This window comes from Tupaia chinensis, unplaced genomic scaffold, assembly GCF_000334495.1.
Source record: "Tupaia chinensis unplaced genomic scaffold, TupChi_1.0 Scaffold147038_1, whole genome shotgun sequence".
In the NCBI taxonomy this organism is placed as follows: Eukaryota; Metazoa; Chordata; class Mammalia; order Scandentia; family Tupaiidae; genus Tupaia; species Tupaia belangeri.
Window position 1 is genome coordinate 561,480 of NW_006206889.1, and position 15,888 is coordinate 577,367.

Here is a 15,888-nt window from a genome sequence, read left to right on the forward strand (position 1 = left end):
CTTCTTTTTCCTCTTTATTCCCTTCCTTCACCCTCCCTCATTTCCCACCCTCCTCCCACACTGTCTCTACCATCTGCAATTGTTCTCCACGCTTTTATATCTTCCAATCTTTCAGTTTCTGCCACAGAGTGTAGACATTCAGTATATATTCTAACTTATTTGGTTGTGGTGTTTTTTTGTCATTTACTTATGAGCATTTTATTTTTTTTAATTGCCTGAAGGCACATATGTTTGCCAGAAAGAGACAGACAGAGGGAGAGAGTGAGGGAGAAAGCACCCTCAGTGGGGTATGGCCACACTGTAATCCTTTTCCCTCCATTTCTCCATATTGTCAGGATTTGAGATGTGCATGCACATACAGCCAGCATGTTTTTCAAGCCACTAGAGCGAGGATTCGAACTGTTGCTGGTCATGTGAGAGCCTGCTCCCTTAACCTTAGGCTATGGGGTGGCCCCTTAGAAGCATTTTTTTGTCTCCCATTGTGATTTTTTTCTTTGGTGAGTTAGAGGTATAAATACGTGTCAAGTACAGCCTGGTAAGTTCTGACAGTTGTACATTCCCCCCAGACCTCCTCCCCCACCATTTCCTCATACCTGCTTCATAGAAATGGAATCAGACGTAAGTACTCTTTTTTTGTCTAGCTTCTTTTACTCTGCATAATTATTTTGAGGTTTACCCACAGTATAGTGAATATAGCTGTTCTTTTTTTTTTTTCATTTTTCCACTGTACAGATGGGGTACTAAGTTTACTAAGTTTACTAGACTACTTCTAGTTTTGACATTTTCACTATTAGAAAGTTCTAAAAACATCCATGAATAATGGATGGTTTCATTTCTCTTGGACAAACACTGAGAAACAGAATGGCCAGGGTAAATCAGACACATCTTGAAACTTTCAAAACCACCGTGGGTGGGGATATGGATGATGGGAAACCTACGCATGTGGTGGAGGCTACAGGGTATAGAGGAAATCTGTATCTTCTGCTCATTTATTCTGCGGACCTAACACTGCTCAAGAATAAAGTCTTAAGATCAGTTGTTCATATTTGCATGTGTCTATATCTGAACTTTATTATATACATATATATATTATATATATATATATTTTTTTTTTTTTTGTGAGATTTTCTATAAGGCACATGTGCTCACCAGAAAGACCGAGAGAGACAGAAAGTGAGAAATCACTCCCCAGGGGATATGGCCACAATGCGATCCCTTCTCCTCCATTCTCCTCTCGGGAAATTGGGCACACACACATACACACACACACACACGCCCAGTGTGAGTTTAAGCCACCGGGTCTGGGACTGGAACCACGGTTGACTACATGGGAGTCCAGCAACATAGCCATTATGCCAACTGCTGGTATGGATCTGAACTTTATTTTAATTCATTTACATATTTGTATATTTTTATGCCAAAATCACTTTCTTAATTACTATTTTGAAATCAGGCACTTTTAGCCCTTAGCCTTTGTTCTTCATTTTAAAAGTTGTTTTGCCTACTCTAAGTCTTCTGCATTTCCATATGGATTTCAGCATCAGCTTGTCAAATTCTCCAGAAAACCTTTTTGGGATTTTGATTGGGATTGCACTAAAACTGTAGAAATGTGCCATCTTAACAATGCTGAGTTTTATGACTGATGAGCACAATATATCTCCACCCACTTAGGCCTTCTTTAATTTTTCTAGGCAATATGCTGTAGCTTTCAATACACACTTTTCATTGTATTGCTGTGCACATTTCCATTAAACTGCTTGCTGCGGGTATATAAAATACAGTTGATTTTTGTATTTTATTGTTGAGCCTTATATTCTGCCATACTGCTAAATTCACCCATTCATTCTAAAAGATTTTTGTAATATCCATCTAATTTTCTACATAGACAGCTATGTCTGTAAATAAAACATTTCACTTTTTCCTTTCTTAATTTCTTAGAATCTGAGTGCCCTGGCTCAAACCACTAGGACAAGGTTGTATGGAAGGTATGAGAGAAGACAACCTTGTTTTGTCACTGCTATTAGGGAAAACATTCAATCTTTCATCATTAAGAGTGATATTATTGGGGCCAGCAGGTGGCATGGTGGTTAAGGCTGTGGACTCCCACATTGCTGACTATGGTTCGAGTCCTGGACCTGGTAGCTTGCTTTCTCTCTCCCTCCCTGTCTCTCTCTCGTCAAACTGAAGAAGAATAAATAAAATTAAATAATTCTTTTTGAAAAAACATCTGCAGACTTTTCACAGATGTCCTTCATCAAATTGAAGAAGTTTCCTTCTATTTCTACTTTGTTAGGAGTTTTTATTAAAAATAACTATTAGACCTTGTAAAGTGCTTTTTCTGGGTCTCTTTTGGTTTGTTAATATAGTGAATTACCTTGATTGATTTCCAAATGATTCGGATTCCTGGCAACACCTAGTTGGTCATGATGTGATATTTGGTTTGTTAAACTTTTGTTAGAATTTTTTGAACGTTGTAGTTTCATTTTCTTATAGCATTTTTAGTTTTGGAACCAAAGCCAGTATTTCAGAAAATGCTGGCCTTATAGAATAAGTGGTTAAGTGTGTCTTCCTCTTCAATGTTTGGAAGGTTTTGTGTAAAATGGGTATTTCTTCATTAAATGTTTGGAATTTAAAAGTGAAACCATCTGAGCTTAGAGTTTTCTTTTGTTGCAGTTTTGTCTTTTGTTTGTCTTGTTTTTGGCAAAAATGTTTTAAATTACAAATTCAAGTTTTTTATTAGGGACAGATAACTCAGGTTATCTATTTTTTTTAAAAGTGAGCTTTGGTAGTGTCTGTCCTTCAGGAAATGTATCCATTTCATCTAAGTTGTCAAATTAATTGGCATAAATTTATGCATGATTTCCCTTTGCTATACATTTAGTATCTGTGGTGTCTGGAATGTGACTTCAGCAAGACAGCAACTAGAAAGCATCTTTCCTCACAGAGACACCAAATTAACAATACACAGACTAGATTACCTCTGAGAGAACGCTAGAGAACAGCTGAGAAGATAGAGCGCCCAAGCCACTGTAAAAAACAAGAGGAGATTCCCAGGAAAGAGATAGGAAAATGTATAGCATTTGGCATCCTAGTTCTCACCCATATATGGCACAGCACTGACCAAATGGGAAGACAGCCCCCATACCAAAGCTCTACCTTGGGATGAAAATAAAAGTAGATCATGCATTCAGTGTTCTGGCTTCTCTGAAGTGTACCCAGGTAATAGTTTCTGTTCTGCCTGATTTACAGTGATGGGATTGGTGCCAAAGTTTAGAAGCTGCTGAAAACAGAGGCAAGTAAAACATTAGAGCTACAGTTCTATAGGGAGATTCCAAAGAGATATTAGAAAAACCTTAAGAGGTTCTAGAACTTAAAGCCTGATGATTGGTGAAAGACTTTTCTGCATAGAGCCAGTATACAAAGACTGGGAAGGGTGGTTATTTTTTTTTCAAATACCTAAATCCCAGCAATAATTATATGTCACACAAATAAACAGGAAAACATGGTCTAAACAAAAGATCAAAAATAAATTTCCAGAAACCATGAGCTATCTGTCAAAGAATTTAAAATAGCTGTCATGGGCTCATTAAGCATTTTAATCTCTTAAGAGAACACTGGTAGGCAGCTTAACAAAATCAGGAAAACTATGTATAAGGAAAATGAAAATAACAACAAAGACATAAAAGAAAAAAAAAACACACAGAAAACCTGGTGGTATAGTAGTTGGAGTGGCTTGATCCCACATGGCTGACTGAATGGATGGAATTCTGGACCAGGGGGCCTGAAAAACATGCGGGGCACATGTGCCCAAAATCACAAAAGAAGAACAGAAGAGAAGGGACTGCAGCATGGCCATCTGCCGTGTGTGTGTGTGTGTGTGTGTGTGTGTGTGTGTATTTTTCACTTTCTCTTTCTCTCTGATTCTTTCCCTCTTTCTGTTTCTCTCCACAAGTACATGTGCCCTATAGCATAACACTGGGGAAAAAAAATAAAAATAACTGAGCAGAAATTCTGGTACTAAAAAATATAATAACTGAACTGAAAAATTAATTAGAGGGCACAACAGCAGACATGACCAGGCAGAAGAAAAATATCAGTGAACTGGGAACCAGCAGTTAGCGTAATGGCTATGTCGTTGGACTCCCACGTAGTCGACCATGGTTCGAGTCCTGGACCTGGTGGCTTAAAGCTCATGCTGGGCGCATGTGCGTGCATGCCCAAGATCCCGAGAGGAGAATGGAGGAGAAGGGATTGCGGCGTGACCATCCCCCCTGGGGGGGTGATTTCTTGCTTTCTGTCTCTCTGTCTCTCTCTGTCTGTCTGGCGAGCACATGTGCCCTATAGCGAAAACCTCTCAAAAAAAAAAAAAATCAGTGAACTTAAAGGCAGGTCATTTGAAATCACTGAGGCAGAGGAACAAAAAAAAAAGAAACTGAAGAGACTTAGGATTTATGGGCTACTAGCAAGCAAACCAATATATGAATTGTGAGAATCCCAGAAAAAGGAGGGAGAGAGAAAGGAGTTGAAAGCTTATGCAAATAAACAATAGCTAAAAACTTCATAAATATGAGTAAATAGATGGACCAGATTCAAGCTCAAAAAACTAAAATTAGAATAAACCCAAGAGGAGATACACCAAAACACATTATAATCAAACCGTATAAAGTTGAGACTTTGTCTATAAAGTATAAAGACTTTGTCTCAACAAAGTCTTAACAGCACTAAATGAAAAGCCACTGGTCATATACAAGTGACCTTTTATAAAATAATCAGCAGATTTCTCAGCAAAAACTTTGCAAGTCAGAAAGTGGACATATTTCTTTTCTTTTCTTTTTTTTTTTTTGTTTTTTGAGAGGCTTTTGCTATAGGGTGCGTGCACTCGCCAGAAAGACACAGAGAGACAGAAAGCAAGAAATCACACCCCAGGGGGGATGGCCACACTGCAATCCCTTTTCCCTTCCCCTCTCAGGTTCTTGGGCACGCACGCACACGTGCCCAGTGTGAGTTTAAGCCACCGGGTCTGGGACGCGAACCGTGGCCGACTTCATGGGAGTCCAGCGATATAGTCATTACGCTAACTGCTGGTCCCAAGAGTGACATATTTCAAGTGTTAAAAGAAAAAATAAAAAAGTCAGCCAAGAGTACTTTATCTAGCAAAACTGTCCTTCAAAAATAAAAGAGAAATTAGGTTTCTTCAGACAAACAACAGTGAAAGGAGTTGACGACCTTCTTCTATGAAATGCTAACGGCAGTCTTTTGAATTGAAACAAAAGGAGAGAAGACAGTTGCATAAAGCTGTATGAAAATATGTTTCTTCCATAGAGGCAAACACATGGACAAATATAATAACCTGTATTATTGCAATTCTGGTGCACAGAATTTAAATGACAAAAGCATAAAAAATTATAAATCTATAGTAATGGGTATATAATCTATAAACATGTAATTTGTGACATCAATAACAAAATATTAGGGGATGGAGCTATAAAAAAGTAGAGTTTTTATATGCAATTCAAGCTGTTACAAGCTTAAAATAGAATCTTATAACTTTAAAATGTCTTATGGAGTTGGAATGGTAAACACAAAGAAGTATCTATAAAATATGCATAAAAAGAAACAGTAATCCTATTACAACAACAAAAATTGAGAAAAACAAAAGAAGGCAGTAACGGAGTAAAGGAGGGACAGAAAGCTGAAAGGCATACAGAAAAAAAAAAAAAAAAAACCGAAGTGGCAATAATAAGTCTCCTATCAGTAATTACTTTAAATGTCAATGTCAAAAAGCTTATTGGAGAGACAAAAAGCAAGAAATCACCCTCCCCCCAGGGTCACACCACAATTCCTTCTCCTCCAGTATCCTTTCAGGATTTGGGGCATGCATGCACACATGCCCAGCATGAGTTTTAAGCCTCCGGGTCTGGTTCTTGAACTGTGGTTGACTACATGAGAGTCCAGCAACGTAACCATTACACCATCTGCTGGTTCTAAAACCCCAACTTCCAATATGGCATAGAACAACCAGACAGAAGATCCAAAAGAAATGAGAGGATCTGAACAATACCATAGTGGACCTAATAGACATACAGCACACTCCACCCAACAATCAGCAGAATATACATTCTTCCCAAGCATACACAGGACATTGTCCAGTATACACCACATACTAGGGCATTAAACAAGTCTCAACAAATTTGACAAAACTGAAATTACACAAAATACCTTTTATGATCACAACAGGGTAAAACCAGAAATTGATAGTGGAAGAAAAACTGGAAAGTGCAAAAATAAGTAGAAATTAAATAATACACTCTTAAACAACTGCTGAGTCAAAGAAGAAGCCACAAGGAAAATTATAAATACCTTGAGACAAATAAAAATGAAAACAACATACCAAAACATATGGGATGCAGCAAAAGCAGTGCTAAGAGGAAAGTTTATTGCTATAAGTACAAACATTAAAAAACAAGAAAGATCTCAAATCAACAATTTAACTTTAAAACCCAAGGAACTAGAAAAAGAACAAACTAAACTCAAATCTATAGAAAGAAACAACAAATATAATGGAGATAAAGCAGAGAATTTTAAAAAGTAGAAAAAAAAACACTAAGACTTAATTTTTTAAAGATCAACAAAATTAAACTCTTAGCTAGGTTAACAAAGAAGATATAGAGAAGATGTAAATAACTAAAATCAGAAACAAAAGAAGATGATTACAACTGATTCCACAGTAGAATGGATTATAAGAGAACACTACAAATAAATGTACAACAACAAATTGGATAGCCTAGAAGGAATGGGAAAAAAAATCCTAGAAACGCACAACCTACTAAGACTATATCATGAAGAAATAGAAAATCTAAACCGACCTTTAATGACTAAGATTAAATGAGAAGTTTCTCAACAGGGATCAGACCGTGGTGCAGCAGTAAAACATGACCCTATGCAAGGATGACCTACATGGGAAAGTTCTGGGTTCATGTATGGTGACCTTCCTGAGTATGCAAGGCATGCACATGCTCATGATCTGGGACTGCCTGAAGCTGGAGGTGGACTGCAGCATGAGGATCCTGTTTCTTTCTGTCTCTCTCATGTCAAAATAAATAAACTTAAAAAGGGGGAAGGAGAGGACAGACAGCGGTAAACTGTGTCAGTCAGTGAGTCAATCTCACATGGGAACATTCATGGTTCAAGAGGCCTCCTTGAGTATGCTGGACACAAATTTGCCCACGATCTGAGGCTGGCTGAAGACTGAGGGTAGATCACAGCGTTTGGGCCCTGTAGGGGTTTTTTCTCTCTTTCTAGGAAGAAATGAAGAAAAACAAAAACCAAGCAAATGAAAAAAAAAAAAACACTTTCCAACAAAGGTAAGTCCAAGATCAAAAGGATTCACTGAAGAATTTAACCAAACATTTAAAGTATAATTAATAGCAACCTTTCTGAAACTGTATACTTTGACTACACGGGATTCGTTCCTGGAATGCAAGAATGGTTCAACATAAAAATCAATCAAGGGACCAGCAAATGGTGTAATGGTTACATCGCTGGACTCCCACATAGCCGACCGCAGTTCAAGTCCTGGACCCAGTGGTTTAACTCTCACCAGGCACATGTGCATATGTGCCCAAAATCTCAAGAGGAAGAAGGGACTGTGGAGTGGCCATCCCACCTAGGGGGTGATTTCTCACTTTCTATCTCCCTATCTCTGTCTTTCCGGAGAGCGCACATGTCCTATAGCAAAAAAGTCTCTTAAAAATATCAATCAATATAATATATCACATTTACAGAAAGAAGGGGAAAAAAATGAACACATCATCATCTCAGTGAATAAAAGCACGTGGTAAGATTCAACACCCTTTCACAATAGAAACACTCAGGAAACTAGAACGAGAAAGACACTACCTCACCCTGAGCTTGCAGCCATGGAGCAGTGTGCAGTAGCAGTCAGTGAGACAAACTGAAGCAGGAAGATTGCCTCAGAACTCCCACTACCTTCCAATGCCTCCAGAACTGACACCAGAAAAATAGGAGGAAGTATATAATTCATCAGATGACTAGAAGCCAGCACAGAGACACAAGAAATATGGGAAAACAAGGAAACACCTCTCCCTAAATGAAACAGAGCAATTCTTCAACACAAAAGAATTTGCAGGAATGTTAGAAAAATGATTCAGAATATTCATGGTGACAGAGAAGACAGTCTTTCTAGAATTTGAAGGAGGAGACAGACACCATAAAAAAGAACCAATCAGAACTTCCAGAAATAAACATAGTAATATAGGAAATCAAGACTTCCCTCAAAAGTATTAATAGCAGATTGGACCACAGAAAAGACAGGATCTCTGACCTGGAAGATAAAACCTTTGATTTAGAAAAAACTACTAAAAATAATGAAAACATAATTTTTAAAAAATGAGGACAGCATACAGGAAGTACTAGACACTATTAAATGCCCAAATATCTGAATAATAGGTATTTCAGAAGGTAAAGAATCAGACAAGGGCATAGAAGATCTATTTCATGAAATATTTATAGAAAACTTCACAAATCTACAGAAGCATTCAGACACCCAGACCCAAGAAATACAAAAGTCCCCAAATCGAAACAACATAAGACAATCCTTCCCATAGTACATCATATATCATAGGAAGATTGATAAAAATCACAAAGACAAGATTCTAAAAATGGCAAGAGAAAGAAGTCACTTACAAAGGTTATCCTATGAGGCTAACATCAGACCTCTGAACCAAAACAATGCAGGCAAGAAGAGGATGACATATACATATACACATACGCATACACATACACACATATATATTTAAGAGAGGTTTTTGTTTTGTTTTGTTTTGTTTTGTTTTTGCTATAGGCATGTGCACTTGCCAGAGAGATAGAGAGAGAGAAATCACCCCCAGGGAAGATGGCAATGCCATAATCTCTTCTCCTCCATTCTCTTTTCAGGATCTTGGGCACACATGCACATGCGCCTGGTAATGAATTTAAGCCACTGGGTCTAGTACTGAAACCGTGGTTAACTACACGGGAGTCCAGCAAATGTAATCATTTTATCATCTGTTGGTCCCAGGATGAAATATTTAAAATACTAAAAGAAAAACAATTTCAATCAAGAATACTATACTTGGCAAGATTTTCCTTCAAATGGGAAGAACACATAAATTCATTTTTGGACAAACAAAAACTGAAAGAATTCACCAATACTAGGTCAGCTCTTCAAGAAGTGATGAAGGGAGTACTGTATCAGGAAAACTAAAGAGAGACAGACAGAAATTAGAGAACGAAAAACAACCAAGAAAATGGCTACCAAAATGGCAGGGACAAATTTACAAATATCAGTAATAACATTGAATGTTAATGGATTAAATTACCCAATCCAAAGACACAGACTGGCTGAGTGGATATAAAAACAGAAACCCTCTATTTGCTGCCTACATGAAACACACCTCATGGATCAAGACATAAATAGATTAAAAGTGAAGGGCTGGAAAAAGATATTCCATGCGAATTGGGAAAAAAAAAAAGGCTTGAGTTGTGATGCTGGTATCTGACAAAATAGGCTTAAGACCAAAACTGTAAGAAGAGACAAAGTATCCCCAACTGGACTGGTGAGACATGGATTCATGTTAGTAAATTCACTTTACAAACGAAGTGATGTACAGTGATTGAATGTATAAAAGTAATAAAATATATAAAACATAAAATATAAAATTAAATATAAAAATTAATAATATATAAAATTAAATATAAAAAAAGAAGAGATAAAGGAGGACATCACGTAGTACTAAAAGGGCGTATTCACCAAGAAGGTATAATGCTTATAAATATCTATGCACCCAAATACATGAAAGACTATTAGATCTAAAGAGAGACAGAGAGAGACTGCAATACACTAACTGTTGGGGAATCCCAATACCCCATTATCTCCTTTGGACAGATCATCTAGACAAAAAATTAGCAAAGATATATAGGATCTAAATGACATTATAAATGAAATGGATTTGACAGACATCTGAAGATCCAAAAGAGCTGCTGTTTAATGATCTGCATGGTGAAAAAGCTCGAGAGATCCCTCATAATGATGTGAACATACTTAACACTTTGTACCTTTAACATTTATACCTTTACAAATGATGGTAAATTTTGTGTTTTCTTCCCCAATTAAAGATATTAATGAATGGGACCAGCAGATGGTGTAATGGTTATGTTGCTAGACTCCCACAGTCGACTGCAGTTTGAGTTTCAGGCCTGGCAACTTAAAACTCATGCCAGGCGTATGTGCGTGCATGACCAAAATCCTGAGAGGAGACTGGAGGAAAATGGATTGTGGCATGGCCATTCCCCCTGGGAGGGGTGACTTCTCAGTTTCAGTATCTCTGTCTCTGTCTCTGTCTCTCCAGAGAGCACACATGCCCTATAGCAAAAATCTCTCCTTCTAAAAAAAAAATTAATGGTGTGGTGTTTGTTTATACAAGCGATAATTATCCAGAATATACAGTAGACAATAATTTTCACACTAATGTAGACACTATAAAGTTCAGAGATTAATCTGCCACAACTGCCTAACCTTTATGAAAAATTATAAAAGATACAAAAGAAAAAGTTTAAATATGGAGAGGTATATGTAATGTTTGAGGACAGGCTGATTTAATTTTATGTTAATTCTTTTATTTGCAATCCATAATTTCAATGCAACTACATATAAAATCTTAGCAAGACACTAAAGATTTCTGTTTTTTTTTAGTTCCTTTGTTTCCTTTAATGTGTGAGAGGGCCTATGTGAAAGAGAGGGAAAAAGAGAGAGAGAGAATTCAGCCCACAAAGAGCACAGTCAGATTGCAATTCTTTTTTCCTTTATTTCTCCATCCCATCAGGATTTGGGACACACACGCACATGCACCTGGTTTTTTCAAGCTGCTTGGTCTGGGATTTGAACCATGGTCAGCCTTGTGAGATCCAGCTCCCCATACACCATGCTTAACTGCTGTGCTATGGGGTCAGCCCTTTAGGAGGGATTTCTTCAATAAGATCTCCGGAGTGAAAATTATAGGATGAAAAATTAATGGATAATTAATGAATCAATATTAAGGATTTCTCGTCAATAAAAAATGGCATAAAGATATGGGTAATGGACTTTGAGTAGACATTAAATCTTCTCAAAGTTTTAAGGACTACAATGTAAGAACTCTGCAAAATAAGAAAAAGCCATATCATTTAAAAGAGAAACGAACAAAGGAAGTAAACAAGCAAATCAAAGAGGTGAAAGACGTATGGTTTGTAGTTGAAGAGATATCAACATTCGTACTGATGACAGAAATGCAAATTTTAGCTATGACACACCAGTTAACGAAATGTGGGGGAAACTGAATGAATGCACAGTTGGTGTGTCACCTGGTGTGCCTGTTCTGGGTACAGTCTGATATTATTCTACAAAGGTACATATACACGTAACTCCTACATATATGTCCCAGAAATCTCTAGCCAAGGTCTGCAGTGAGGTATGCCTAAGGACGCTCAGGGCTATGGGCAAAAAGGAGTCAATAGGACACCCAGATGTCCATCATGAGGGACGTGGTCCAAGACTAGGCAGAATACTTGCAAAAATTAGAAGAAATAAACTGGCTGTTTATAGAACCCTGAGGACAGTTTACAAAACAGAGTTAAATGAAATATAATAAACAAAATGGGATTTACAGCATAATACCATTTACATAATGACATATACACAAATACCCCCAAACGACACTACTGGATATTTTTCACTACACACACACATAAATAAAAGCTATGAAAGGTGGATTGGAAGGACATAACTATTGGGTTGTTGGGAAGGTTGTGACACATTTTTTGCATAGAAAAACATACAAAAATACATTACAGCTTTCCAACAACCTAATAAATACATCACAGTGGGTACAAGACTTGGGGGAATGGCCCAAAGCACATAATTAACTCAATTTTTATTAGTAGACACCCTTAAGTAGGCATGACCTTACCCAATAATTTTAACCTCCATGTACTTGAGGTTTCTGACAAGACTGGTTGAAGACAATCAGTACAAAAGTTTACAAACTGTTGAAGAGATGCATATATGTGCACATATGTCAATTTCAAAAGCTTCTGAATAGGAAGCAAGAACCTCCCTATAGGGACATCAGAGAAGGGTTGTGTGAGGGGAGAGTTTTCATTTTATACACTTTTGTACCAATGAATGCTTTTTTTCACAATCTGCTTATATTACTTCTTTTCCCCTAAATAAACATTGGTTTAAAAATAAAAACAAACAAAAGTTTCTAGAATTGATAGCAGCATCTTTAGAAATGGCTTTTGTAAAATCTGACCTGGATAAAGGCTTCTGCGAGAACATTTCCAAAGCACGTGTTAGCTAGAGCAGAGTATTTGCCAAGCCCCTGATCTAAGCTAACCCACCACCAGATGCAGAAAGGCTGGGGATGCTCTCTGTGATGTTTATACATCATTTTTACAATGCGAATACCACTGTAAAACTGAAAGGTGGATGCGACCATTAGAGTTACATCTACTATTAAAGAGGAAAGCAACCTGTCCTTACTATGGGAGCAAATAGCTTAAAGTACTGTAGCCTGCATGCAGCACATGAAATACATAAATTAAACCAAGAAGCAGATGCATTCAAATTCAAGGAGATGTTTAAAAGTTTGTAGAGAAATGGAATTGAGATATGACTTTATTTTGGTTGCAAAAAATATTTGAAATCCATGCATAGTTTTTTCAGCATATTGGTTTCCCATGAACTTTCAAAGACCCTTATGTATGACATGAGTAGAGAGGCTTGTTTAGAAAGAGGCAGTGTGGGGACCTTTAGCTTCCTGTCTAGGGCCCCAGCTTTACACCTTGAGGTGGTCCCTCCAGAAACTGTTCAGAGCCTTAGCCCTTCAAAAAGACTGTGAAACACCTGTGTGAGAGATGGGATCAAATCCAATTTTTTTGTTTGTTTGTTTGTTTTGTTTTGTTTCTGTGGAGAGGTTTTTGCTATAGGGAGTGTGCATGCGCCAGAAAGACAGAGAGAGAGACAGAAAGATAGAAAGTGAGAAATCACCCCCCAGGGGGGATGGCCACGCTGCAATCCCTGCTCTTCCATTTTCCTCTCAGGATCTTGGGCACGCACGCATATGCCCCTGGTGTGAGTTTAAGCCACCGGGTCCGGGACTCAAGCCACGGTTGACTACATGGGAGTTCAGCGACATAGCCATTATGCTAACTGCTGGTCCCAAATCCAAATGGTTTTGAAAAGGGAAGTGGAAATCACAATGAGTGAATCACTTGCACTGTGGCCGGCAGGTGCCACATGCTGTCTTACCGTGCAATCTTGTCACTGCAGGACATGGTAAGCAGCCTCTCCCCCTGCAGCACACCATCCCACGTTTGGATGCTCGCATTTGAGCGCACCGGGATGGTCCCCTCGCCTGACTCTATTTTTGTCCGTAGCTGTCCTCTTGCTTTACGATTTGGATGTCTATCTGCTGGTTCTAAGAGAGAAAAACAAGGATAAAAGAACCCACAGGCAGTTAACTATCTATTAGTATATTGAAAATAGATGAAATCTGGCAATACTTGATAAATTTAAAATACAGTTTATGCATGTATGAAGGGTCTTTTAAAAGGCCATGGAAAATGCATATTAAGAAAAAACTATGCATGGATTTCTAAAACTTTTGCACTAAAATAAACTTTAAAATTCCATTTTCTATTAACTTTTTGATGTTCTCTCATACATGCATGTTTATGTTTTATATACAAATAAATATTCTAAGTATATAAAATTAAACAGGAAGACTAGACACAAAATAAATGCATGAAAGTGGTCTCTTTGGGGATTGAGAAAAAGGAGGTTTTCATTTTAACTGAAATTAATGTGTGTTGCTTTTATAATCAAGGGAAATAATATAATAAAGTATTCTATTTGGAATAAATAATGCTTAAGCTTGGAAGAAGAGATGTAGATATAAAATATTATAAAACAAAAAGTGTTAACCTTGTGTGCAAAGATAAATGGAACAAAATGTGATCAAAACAGCAGTCTCACTTTTCAACAGTGTCTATCTGCTTCTGAAGTACTGTCACAGGATGGGAGTGTTGAGCTGCGTTGTGTAAAGTCCTTGTTTTTTTAGGTCCAGATCTCTAAGATTAGAGACCTGTCCTGACACGCAAAATGAAAAATCACAAACACTTATAAAGTAGGAAAAGGGAAGTTCGATTAGGAAAGTAAAGATTTTTAATAGAAAAGAAGTCTACCTCAGGAACCAGCAGTTAGCGTAATGGCTATGTCGCTGGACTCCCACGTAGTCGACCACGGTTCGCTTCCCGGACCCGGTGGCTTAAAACTCACGCCGGGCACGTGTGTGTGCGTACCCAAGATCCCGAGAGGAGAATGGAGGAGAAGGGATTACGGCGTGACCATCCCCCCTGGGGGGTGATTTCTCACTTTCTGTCTCTATGTCTCTCTCTGTCTGGCGAGCGCATGCGCCCTATAGCGAAAACCTCTCAAAAAAAAAAAAAAATAAGTCTACCTCTAGGCCTGAAAGGCATGCAGGTGGGCAGGTGCCAGAGAAGGACGACTGCACTGAGCCTGGGGGTAGGTGTTAGATTTACTCTAAGAGTTGGTAATGAGGATTGAGCTGGGGAAGGTCTGTCATAGTATCTGGCTTCTTTGTTTGAATTTGCAGGCTTTCTCCTATGCTTCTGTATCTCTCTCACAGGTGAGGAATCCAATTACCTTACTGCACATGCTCAGTGTGGACTCAGAAAGTATGAACATCTTTATTCGGATGAACTGCCCAATCAGTTTATTGCCCCAGTGCGCATCAGGATGTTGACCAAAACGTCTTGTTGGGTCCTTTTGGATTTATGAGGCGTGGTAAGAGGGGAGTTAGCAACCATCCCTATGTGCTTTTCTCAGGTACTAAAAAAGGAAAATGAGATCTGCCTCACTTTCCTGGTGCTGGGAGCTGGGCAGGAAGGAGTCTCTGCAGAGGGTCTAGTTGTAACTCCTGGTAATTTGTGATTGATGAGACAAGTGTCCTTTTGCTATTTTCTCAGAGTTACCCACTCATTTCTAGCTAACTGCCTATCATGGTATCAGCTAAATACTTCAATTACACTTTTATTACATTATAATTCATCACATGTGGAAGATCACATACCTCTGATTTAAAGATCTGTATCATCATGGTTAAATACTGATACAGTTTTTATCTAATACCCCTCATTCTAATGAATTGATTCGTTAGAGTCAGTATTTTTCAACAGTTAAAATTTTCTAATTAAATTATTCATTGGAAAAAAATCTGTTTTATAAAGATTGCTATCAGATCCACATCTAAGCTAAAAACTTTTTTTTTAAAAAAGAAAAAAGATATTAATGTAGACATGTTCTTGTATCTATTATTACACACGGTAAGTTTTCTCGAGAAACTGCCAGCAGCTAAACCCCAGTGCATACCTTCCAGCACTGGCTCATGTGGCGAGAAGATCCGGGCATCTCCACAGGGAGAGGTGCTGATGTACAGATGGAACTGTACACTCTCCTTCAGCTTGAACCCACCGCGCTCTGACTTCTCAAAGATGGATCTTTTCTGGTCATCTCTGCTACTGAAATGAAGAAAGTTGCGAAAGCCACCTTTAATGCTGCATACGGAATTTAGGCTATCTGAGTACAGAATGCTTTTCCAAGGCCAATATCTTCAACAGGCAAAGCTAAGTTTGAACTGGAATATTTATTTTACGTGTTTATGGTAAGTGACATGTTCTGTGTGCACTCACTAATGAACATGTCATTGAAATGTACTGAGTAGCCTTTTCGTCTTCTCATTTATGTCTTCAGAATGCACAGATCGAATG

The 15,888-nt window shown here is 38.0% G+C and overlaps 1 protein-coding gene across 5 annotated transcripts in view; it reads right to left on the reverse strand.

Annotated features, from left to right (window-relative positions):
* ADARB1 (adenosine deaminase RNA specific B1) overlaps positions 1 to 15,888 on the reverse strand; it is a 92,118-nt gene that overhangs the window by 25,334 nt on the left and 50,896 nt on the right. For all 5 annotated transcript variants that reach the window (XM_027768628.1, XM_006169411.3, XM_027768629.1 and 2 more), the window contains 2 exons: positions 15,491 to 15,639; positions 13,349 to 13,517 (listed from right to left, as the gene is read on the reverse strand). In XM_027768628.1, the coding sequence (XP_027624429.1) occupies positions 13,349 to 13,517; positions 15,491 to 15,639 (318 nt within the window). The remainder of the gene's footprint in view (positions 1 to 13,348; positions 13,518 to 15,490; positions 15,640 to 15,888) is intronic.